General features: G+C 50.0%; 4 protein-coding genes across 4 annotated transcripts; 3 read left to right on the top strand and 1 right to left on the bottom strand.

The window, feature by feature from the left end:
* Positions 1–620: 620 nt before the first annotated feature.
* Positions 621–898, top strand: UV8b_04497 (uncharacterized protein; the record flags this gene model as incomplete). Its single annotated transcript, XM_043141995.1, has 2 exons — positions 621–736; positions 811–898. 2 exons carry the CDS (start codon positions 621–623, stop codon positions 896–898), a joined length of 204 nt encoding a protein of 67 aa, XP_042997929.1.
* A 3,227-nt stretch (positions 899–4,125) lies between these two features.
* On the top strand, positions 4,126–6,011 carry UV8b_04496 (uncharacterized protein; the record flags this gene model as incomplete). The annotated part of the gene is made up of 2 exons (XM_043141994.1): positions 4,126–5,672; positions 5,732–6,011. The coding sequence occupies 2 exons, from the start codon at positions 4,126–4,128 to the stop codon at positions 6,009–6,011; spliced, it is 1,827 nt and encodes a 608-aa protein (XP_042997928.1).
* Positions 6,012–6,618: 607 nt separating this feature from the next.
* Positions 6,619–7,439, bottom strand: UV8b_04495 (uncharacterized protein; the record flags this gene model as incomplete). Its single annotated transcript, XM_043141993.1, has 2 exons — positions 6,619–7,158; positions 7,242–7,439. 2 exons carry the CDS (start codon positions 7,437–7,439, stop codon positions 6,619–6,621), a joined length of 738 nt encoding a protein of 245 aa, XP_042997927.1.
* A 382-nt stretch (positions 7,440–7,821) lies between these two features.
* On the top strand, positions 7,822–9,768 carry UV8b_04494 (uncharacterized protein; the record flags this gene model as incomplete). The annotated part of the gene is made up of 3 exons (XM_043141992.1): positions 7,822–7,960; positions 8,059–8,185; positions 8,322–9,768. 3 exons carry the CDS (start codon positions 7,822–7,824, stop codon positions 9,766–9,768), a joined length of 1,713 nt encoding a protein of 570 aa, XP_042997926.1.
* Positions 9,769–10,038: the final 270 nt, after the last annotated feature.

Here is a 10,038-nt window from a genome sequence, read left to right as displayed (position 1 = left end):
AAGCTATGTACGCGTGGACCAAGGCCGGAAAGTGTTGCTCCCGTTCAAGGGACCGAAAGCGCTATGCAGCTGAAGAGACAAGGGACCGATGGTTGGTCGGCCGGGGCTAATAAGTCGGGAATGCACCTGGAAGTAGATTATTGGTCCACGATGGTGAGGAAAATAAGAGGTGTAAGCGAGCGATGGTAGCCAGAATCTTCAGGCTAATAGCAGTCTCGATGGCCGGTGCCTCGAAGCTGCTCTGCTGGTGATGCAGTCGGTGGATTTCGGATGAGCAACGACCCGTCGAAACGTCAATTTAATAAAGAAAGGGTCAGCAACTGGTTGCGGCAGATTTATTATGTAGCGTGTCCGTCGCGTTGAGTCGCGGAGGTTAAAGTGGTATGGAGCTGATTGTGGGTCAAGTCGGTCGGTGCCTAGGTACAGGTGAGTAACTGGTCACTTTTGTCTCACTACGGAGTATAGAGAACCTGACTGGTAATACCCGTGCACTTAGAGTTAATAACCTCCCTTATCACATCAGACAAGGCCAGCTCACTCTTAAATCTCTAACCGTTATTAGCGCAGCTGACTGCCGAGTCTAAATGCTTTTACACGCGCTTAGAACGCATCACTTCAATATGACTTTCATCTCAGATTTCTTTGGCCTTTACGCTAAATCATCTTATTTTGCCCCCTGCATCCCTTGTACAGCTAAGACGGAGATAAGTGTGACGGGATTGAGACGGGACAAGAGGTAGAGCTTAATATTTCACCGATATATTACGAATACCGACTTACTTTAGCAATGACTGACCTTGCGATTTAAAGAAAATGGTGCAGCCAGCATCTCTGGAGTAATTTCGCTGTTATTAACATGTCAAGGCTCAACACAAGCATTATAGAGGTCCTACCGTGATACCCTGATATTTGACCTTGACTTTCTATGCCTTAGATGAGCCCTCGCAAAGGCAAGTCCAAAGTGATGGCTATTTGAGTTTTGCAGCTTGGACTCAGTCATACCCGGTAGCCCTCGTCAACGGCAAAGAGATTATCCTTATGAATTGGCACACCATGAGAAGGTGAAATGCCCTAGAGAAGATTCGTCTCATCGGAACAACACCTCAAGCTTTCTCTTAAGCTGCAAACATTATCTTCATCTTTCCTTACCCAACTCATAAAATATCTCTCTCTTTCTCTCTACTTCCATCGTTTCTTTTTCTAATTTTCGAAAGCCTGTTTCCAATTTCTTCCTCAGCTATGCTCTCCGAGACTCCTGAAACTAGAATGGGAGGAGAAAGGTCCAGTTTCAGTAGCAGGGCCAGCTCCTGCACCCTCCAAATTGATAGCAGCAATCCAAGTTCGCGCACTGGGGAACAACGTGTTGTAGTTGACTTAACTACTGAAGCCGATTCTTTTCTTGACCGCCGACGTACGAATAGCGCCGACTTAATTGCGGACGATGTCCACGTTGGCGACTTGCTCGAGGTCCGCAACTCGTTTATCGACCACTTTCCCATCGAGTTTATACAGGTTAAGGATATATCACGCAGAACAACCCAAGGTCGCACATTTAGAGGAATCCCTTTCCTAAGAACGCGAAGTATGAAAGGTCTTCTACCTAAAAAGCGCAATGAAGTGTGCATGATATTTGATTTTCGGAAGCAAAACAGCCCAATTGCCGACGACTTTCCACTTTTGGTTGACGTGAAAGAAAGCTCAGTGGTTAGGAAACGAAATATCTTTTTCACGAATGCTATTTATCCTCAGCATTCTGTTGAGAGTGCTTCGATTACGAACGGCTCTACAGGCGGACAGGCCACGGATTTCATTGTTTGTCGATGGAAGTGGACAAGGACTTTTCGCGAAAGCCGCCGAGACCTCGATATTGACGAAGAATCGATAGAAAGAATATGCTCAGAAGACGTGAGAGAACGTCATCTCGTTTCAGAGCTGGGCCTTCGCAAGAAATGGCGAGGCGAGTACCATCGAGGGGGATCTTGGAACTCGACCCGCCTTTCTCGTGCCGAAAACGTCAACTTTGATCTCGAGAATATAGATGAGTTGCACGAGATATTCCGAGGCCCGCGTCAAAAATACACCCTTTTTGACGCCTTCTCCGGCGCAGGAGGTGTCTCGAGAGGGGCCCAGAATGCGGGCTTTAAGGTGGCACGTGCAGTGGATAAAGACCCTACTGCGTGGGAAACTTATGCTGCCAACTTTCCCAAAGCGAAGCTTCACAGAATGCCAATAGATGAATTTATTCAGCGGGCTGATGAAAGCAGTTATAGTCGAATCGATGTGCTTCATCTGTCCCCTCCTTGCCAGTACTTCTCGCCAGCACATACCAGACCCTCGCAGTCAGACGAACAAAATATAGATGCGCTTACATGTTGTTCTGCACTTATAAACAACCTTCGACCAAGGCTTGTGACAGTAGAACAGACTTTTGGCTTAACTTTTAGACGTCATCGAGAATACCTCAACTCACTTATCGGTGATCTGACAAGCTTTGGATTTTCTGTGCGATGGAAAGTCGTAGATTTGCGACTTTGGGGCTCGGTGCAAAGCCGCAAGCGTCTTATCATAATAGCTGCCGGACCTGGAGAGAGATTGCCACTATTTCCGTCCGCGACCCATTCGAATAATAATAATTTGCATGATGGGTTGATTCCTTACACTACTATCCGAAAGGCTCTCGAGAAAATACAACACGGAGATGAATTACATGACCTTTCGTCTACAAAACGATTTCATCCGAGGCGCACACCCCTGAGTTTTGACGCACAGGTCGGGACAATATGTACAGGTGGCAACGATTTCTACTACCCTGATGGGTCGCGTGAATACACACTTCGAGAATACGCTTGTCTGCAAGGCTTCCCGATTTCTCACGTATTTCGAGGCACCAAAGGAACTGTGAAACGGCACATTGGAAATGCATTCCCCCCTAACACTGTCAAGATCTTATACAAACACCTCGAGCGGTGTCTTTTGCGGCAGGATCGTGTGGCAGCATACCAGCCGCTAAGGACAGAGACGATGACGATAGAATAAGTGATGCTGGAAACTCCGACTCCGGCCTATCTCATCATAGAAGGTGAGCAAGTACGCCGTTTTCTGGCCAGAGAAAATGCATTTAACAAGCCGCTAACCTGATGGCTAGTCTGAGTAAAATACGAAAGTACTTGGCGAGGAGGATTGGAGAAGATTATCTGCGAGCTTGTGGGAATATTAACTACATGGACTAGGACGTGTCTGGTGCGCTTCGCGTGGGAATGACTTAATGATGGAGAATGTCATAAAACTACAAGCAGTCGGGCCTGGTTCATCGCAATGGCTAGCAATAGGTTAGTTTGATGTAAATGCACCGTCGGATTTTTTACCATACCATACAGGCACTTTACTCCGTTACTGCAGTGGCGGTGTGGCAGTGGTGTGGCAGTGGCGTGGCAGTGGCAGGCATCAAGGACCTCTGAGGGAGGCTTATCCTCTCTCGAGCTTGTTACTTTATGCTTTGACAAGACTGCACCTCCATAGTGATCTTCTTTCTTTCTTCTTCCCCCCCCTTCGCTTATGCATTTACGTAAAGCTTCCATCGCTCTCCAAACTCGCCCGTTTCGGTTGATTGCGGACAGCCCTTCGAGCAGACAACTATCAATCCGTTGGTTTAGCTTGACTTCCTCTCGCGGGACGGTGTGGGTCCCAGCAATTTGCCCCACGGCCTACTCCGTAGAGCAGGCCTCATGTCTCAAGTTAACAGGTACCTGACGCCGCCTTTTTGCTTCCAGTCCTCTTCTTCTTTAATAGCCGGCCCGACATTGGCACATACATACCATCATGGATTACTAGCAAACATTCGATACATCAACAGCCCTGTTTTATTTGCTGCGGACTGCGTGCTGCGAAGCTGCAGAACCTTCCTTGTTCTTTTCCAACTACTCTTCATGGGCGGCCTCCCAGCCCCAATTGACTTGTCGTGGACGGACCTGGTTGTTGACCCCATATGGAATGTTAGATATTGAGGGTCATGAGCGACGATATCAATCCGGCGAGCCTGCTCAAATCACAGTAGCTTTTCAGGGCCCTCGCTGATGCTTCCGACAGGACCTTACCCATTCAATCGCGTTCATCCAAGAAAATGCCATGACCATCGTTCTTGAACCCAGGGGAGCTGTCCTAAGGAGGGAGCTGAGTGATGGAGCCATAGCGGGAACCGTCGTTGGCGCAGTCTTTGCTGCAGCCCTTCTAACGTTTTGTCTTTACCCTGTGATAATACATGAAATCAAACGACGAAGGCGAAGTGCATATCCTTCTTTCGATGCCGAAGCTGGCGTCTATGCACAGCCTTGTGGCACGTCTGTTATCGATCCGAACTCTCATCGTCGCCTGTCGTCGGCGGACTCTTTCAAGCAAGATGGGCAATTATCTCGCGGAGGCTTGGGGGATGTTCAAGCCAAACAACTCAGTTGGCCACCTCGTGATGGCCATGTGATGCAGCCTGACGCAATTGATGGGTCGTCAAGACAGTTATCTGCACAGATAGAGGAGGTACCCAGACAAGACGCAAATGCCTTCTCCAGTGTACCCATCTCCTACGACAGTACCCAGACGGAGTTGACACCATTTCCATATTATATGCCGGATTCAATGCCTGATGAGAATCCCGGCGTTCTCAAGGGAACGAGTGCCGATTATTACAGTACCTCTATACCGTCAGAAGCGTTTGGCATGGTGACGACGCCAGAGACTGTCCAGTCTCAACGGACCTTAGCACAGGGAAGCTCTTTTAAATACAGTCTCAAGCACATGTTTCGCCGCCAAAGCGGTCACGATCACTCTCTTGCACCCGAGTTGTTGAGGGAGGACAGGACTGCCTTACCACGAGCTGCTTCTGGAACTGAGCTTGGTCGAATCATTAGTACAGGACACGCGGTGGACTCTCCTACCGATTTCTCACCAAAGACGACCTCAGTATCAGCACCATCCCAGGCAAATTATTTGCCAACGTCAGGCGTGGCGAGAAGTATATCTGCCTCTGACCGTGAACGAGCCGTGACAACTTTGCCACAGTCACCCCCCCGAACTGGAAGACCATTCAAAGCGTCTCCCTCACCACCATCAAATCCAGCCCCTGGAACTGTGAATCCGATGGACATCATGCCTGCCTCCACTGAGTCGGAGATGTGGTTTAGAACCGAACACCAACTATTATCGACCTCTTACAGGTCGTCATCAAGTGAGCCAGCGGAACAGGGAGGATCGGTAACTTTTACCCCGTCTCCAACCGTTAGTGAGCTGCCTCCTGCTGAAGTGGTTCAGACTGCTTTATCACCAACGCCGACGAATCGGGAAACACTTCGGGGACTGCAGGAGCGGGGAGAAGAAGCTGTGCCAATCGCTGAATCACATAGCCACCATCACCTAAGTCCCCCAACAATTCTGGACAAGAGTCAACGTCCTAATTATCCTTCGGACCATTCGACTCCGATCCCAGGGCCCCATTCAACGGGAGCGTCGACAGACAATACGCCATCAACTCAATTTGATAGCCCTTCTCCTGTTTCGATGAACAGCTCCGATTTTCGATATAGCACCTCACCACAGCCGCGCCTTGGATCTCCCAAAAACGGGCTACTTCGATGTGACGAGCCTGGCTGCAGTCAAATTTTCGACCAACCGCACAAACTCAAGTAATTGTCATGTAACCTCCCCACCAATTACGTCTGCCTGAAACTGATCCGAGAGGTAGCCACCACCAACGTTATCATAGCAAAGATCACAAATGTCCCTATTCGAATTGTGATAAGGGATTTGGAACGAAGACTCACTTACAACGGCACATAAATGATCGTCACGAAAAGAAGAAAAAATTCCACTGTGCCGTTGCCGGTTGCGATTACTCAAAGTCTGGAGGGAAAGCGTTTCCTCGAAAAGACAATTGGAAGCGTCATATGACGAAGATCCACAACATGGACCATCAAAACCTCCCAGAGCCTATAGAAGTGGACCATGAAATGGGTGGCATTTGAAGCAGTGCTACTCATTGCTGCGTAGGTCCAACGGTCCGACATAGTCTCAGCTTACATCATAATTGGTCTTGTAACGCTTGCGGGCCGCGGGCCGCGATGGCTGATTCATGCAATGCAATCGACTGTTTGCCTTTGATGAATGAGCGTTTCAAGCAGATATTTGCTCATTACATGATTGGCTTCAAGCCCCGCGAGACTGGAACATCGGCCAGTCGCGACTTATTCAAAGGCATGGTGTCACTGCGTTTTCCTCAATCAATTATTGAGTCTACTTGATGTTGCGTGGTCACAGTAACATCGGACCTATATTTGTCTCAACACCGATATTATGCCTAATGCTATCGTCTTGCACAACGCCCATTGGCGGTGCCGAAAAGCTGGCCAGGAACATGTGCTTGGTCCGCAAATCAGCTTTGAAGCTTGATATTCCATCGCCATCTCCGGAACGAGTAACGTCTGTTACCTATCAAATTTCAGATTGCGCCTTGTTTTAGCCTCTGTAGTTTTGGCTTCCTCGCGTTGCGGAAATAAGGCGAAGAAGTTCGGGGCGACATATTCTACGCAGTTGGAAAGAAGGGTTAGCCACTACGTGAAAACAGGCAGAGCTTCAGCTCAGTTCCTTTATTATGCTGCGGACCAGTCTTTTCTGGCCATCAACTCCTAATCCCTTTGCGTCCGTTTCTTGGACAGCTCGGCCCACTGCAATAACCGTCTTGATGTTTTCACTCTCCACCCAAAACCGTCCGTTCCGACCCGTGGCTGTCTCGAACTGCAGCCCCGAAGCACCGAGCTCTTCCAGCACGACAATTGCGCCATGTTGCATGCTCTTGGGCATCATCAATCGTCTTGCCATCCCCAGTGAGATACTGTAGAGCATGCCCCCCGTTAGAGGGCCAAGCCCATCCGCTTTCCCCGTGGACGAGTTAACACACTCGAGCTCAGCATCCATGTGCTTATTCGTCATGCTGATGCGAGCATAGACCAAAGCTCCCGGTGCCAAGACAGGGCGGGTTTTTTTCGTTGCTGATTCGAAAGATAATTGTGGTAGAAGTGCAGGAGCCGTGTAATCTGACAGGGAAACATAGTATACATCTGCAGCAGTTTTTTGTATTGTTCCTATCACAAGCTCGCCTACTCGAGGAACATACTGCCCAAGCAACGTCAGTCCAAGTTTTTGTGCCTCGCACGGCTAGGGTGGCGGGTGATAGATGAAGGAGGATATGTAATTACTCGTCCTCGCGAAGATTCTATTCTCATGGCATTTCTGGGATGATCTACGACAAGCTGGCCGGCCAGTGTGGGTAGAATGTCATTCGGTGGTACATGTCGCAGGCCGGGACCCAATCGCAAAGGTTTTTGAGGATGAGAAGGGATGATTTCCGGGTCGATATGGTCGCCTGGGAGGACGAAAACAGGATCCGAGGACATCGCCGCTGCTTCTGGATGGTGATTCTAGGCCAGCAAGATGTCGGATATCTCTGCATCTATAGAAGGCTTATGCCACACGGCGGGTGGGGTGAGGTGTTTGCTATACGTTCGATACGGGCGTTGATAAGGAGCGCCTTGAATTTTCTTGGGTTAGAAAAGAGTCGGCCAACAAAAAAAAAAAAAAAAAAGCACCAGTGGACCCCACTATGAGCTACCCGTTTCCCATCGCTGTCAAAGCCAGAACCTCCAGTCATCTCGTCCAAAAAACCCAAGGCAGACATTGCATTGGTGTCTTTTCTCTTTGTCTCTGGATTGTCAGGATATAAACCTCCTGTAAAAGAAAACTCGTTTAGGCTATATATAACGAAAGTCGTCGCATCGAATGTCTGAGACTAAAGGTGTTAAGCCTGGTCCCGAACCTGCGGACCGGGTGGCCATTGGTATCACGTTTGGCAATTCGAATAGCTCCATCGCTTTTACAGTTGATGACAAGGCAGAGGTAATTGCTAATGAGGACGGAGGTATGCGCACTTGACCAGTATACCTATCTTTCTGCTGTTGCGGTTGGAAGGGTTCGGTAGTGGTGAGGCTTGCTGTGCTGACAATGCTTTGCTTCCAGACCGACAGATTCCCACCGTTCTGTCCTACGTGGACGGTGATGAATACTATGGCGCTCAGGCCAAGGCTTTCCTGGTCCGCAATCCATCCAACTCGATCGCTTACTTCCGCGAGTTTCTAGGCAAGGAGTACGTAAACCCATTTCTGGCCTCCGAGAGGCGTTTCCCTAGCTTGCAGGCTTGTGTGCTCGGTATGACGTTTGGGGGCGAGCGCAAGTATGAGCTTGGCTAACCGGGGCTTCCTTTCATTCGTTCATCGGAACAGGTTCAAGTCTATCGACCCTACGTACTGCCATGCTGCTGCTCATCCTCAGGACAACGCTGGCAGCGTTTTCTTCTCAGTCAAGGACAAGGACAGCGAAAGCGATGCTTCTTGCGTCTCTGTTAGCGAGGCTTCCACCAGATATTTGCGCCGACTCGTCACCGCTGCCTCTGATTATTTGGGCAAAAGAGTCACGTCTGCGGTCGTTACTGTGCCCACCAATTTCAACGATAAGCAGCGTGAGGCTTTGATCAAGGCCACCAACGATGCCGAATTGGAGGTTCTGCAGCTGGTTTCTGATCCCGTTGCCGCCATATTGGCCTACGATGCTCGGCCCGAGGCTGTTGTCGAGGACAAGATTGTTGTTGTTGCCGACTTTGGAGGTACTCGCTCAGACGTCGCCGTTGTTGCTTCAAGAGGCGGCATGTACACAATCCTGGCCACCGCCCACGACTATGAATTTGCTGGGATCCATCTTGACCAAGTTCTAATGGACCACTTTGCGAAGGAGTTCATCAAGAAGCACAATACGGATCCTCGATCCAATGCCAAGAGCCTGGCCAAGCTTCGACAGGAAGCCGAGGCCACCAAGAAGGCTCTCAGCTTGGGAAACAATGCCCAGTTCAGCGTGGAGAGCCTGGCTGACGGTTTCGACTTTTCTTCCACCATCAATCGCCTGCGATACGAAATGATCGGCCGCAAGGTTTTTGAAGGGTTCAATCGCTTGGTTGAGAGCGTGGTCAAGAAGGCCGACTTGGACGTTCTTGACATTGACCAAGTCATCATGTGTGGCGGCACCTCGCACACTCCTCGCATCGCCAACAACTTGCGCAACATTTTCCCCGAGACCACCAAGATCCTGGCTCCGGCCACCAGCGCCAGCGCCATCAACCCTTCCGAGGCTCAGGTCCGCGGCGCTGCCCTGCAGGCATCTTTGATCCAGGAATACGAGGCCAGCGATATTGACCAGTCGACTCACCCCGCCGTCACCACTGTCAAGCACATCTCCAACGCCATTGGTGTCGTCACCGTCGATGCCAGCCATGAGTCGATCTTCGTTCCCATCATGCAAGCCGAGACCGCCGCTCCTGCCCGGCGAACAATCCACATTCCGGCCCCCAAGGACGGTGGTGACGTCCTGGTCAAGGTTGTCGAGGGCGGCAGGCACATCAAGATTACGAAACCCGAACCCAAGGCCAATAATGTCCAGAACGGCGACAAGGGCGAGGACTCTGGCTTTGAAGATTCCGACGAGGAGGAAGAGGAGGAGGAGAAGCGCGAAAAAGTGTGGAAAATAGGCAAACTACTCGCTGAAGCTGCCATCAAGGGCATCAAGAAAGATGGCAAGATCGAGGTGACGATCAATGTTCTGGCCGACCTTGGCGTCACTATCACAGCTAGAGAAGTTGGTGGCAAGGGCGGTATTCGTGGTGTCCTGACGGCCCCTTGAGCCATCATTAGCATTTTAGCATGAGATGACGAACAGCTGGTATGCGTGATGGAAGCAGCTACGATCTCCCTCCGTCTCCCTTTCTCTCCGTTTCTCTGTTTCTCACTCTCCCTTTCCTTTTTTTTTTCTTTTTGGCTTCCTTTCCTTTTGTTTTCATCATGTTGTGTAGATAGGCATGGGCGGAAAGAACGGCAACTGGCAAAAGGCGGGAGGATAAGAGGCCTTAGTTGCAACAAGAGGGCTAGACAAGGGCGCCACCGGGTCGCAAAA

This window comes from Ustilaginoidea virens, chromosome 3, assembly GCF_000687475.1.
Source record: "Ustilaginoidea virens chromosome 3, complete sequence".
Classification (NCBI taxonomy): domain Eukaryota; kingdom Fungi; phylum Ascomycota; class Sordariomycetes; order Hypocreales; family Clavicipitaceae; genus Ustilaginoidea; species Ustilaginoidea virens.
The sequence above is the reverse complement of the archived record's forward strand: the minus strand, read 5'-3'. Positions and strand labels throughout refer to the sequence as shown.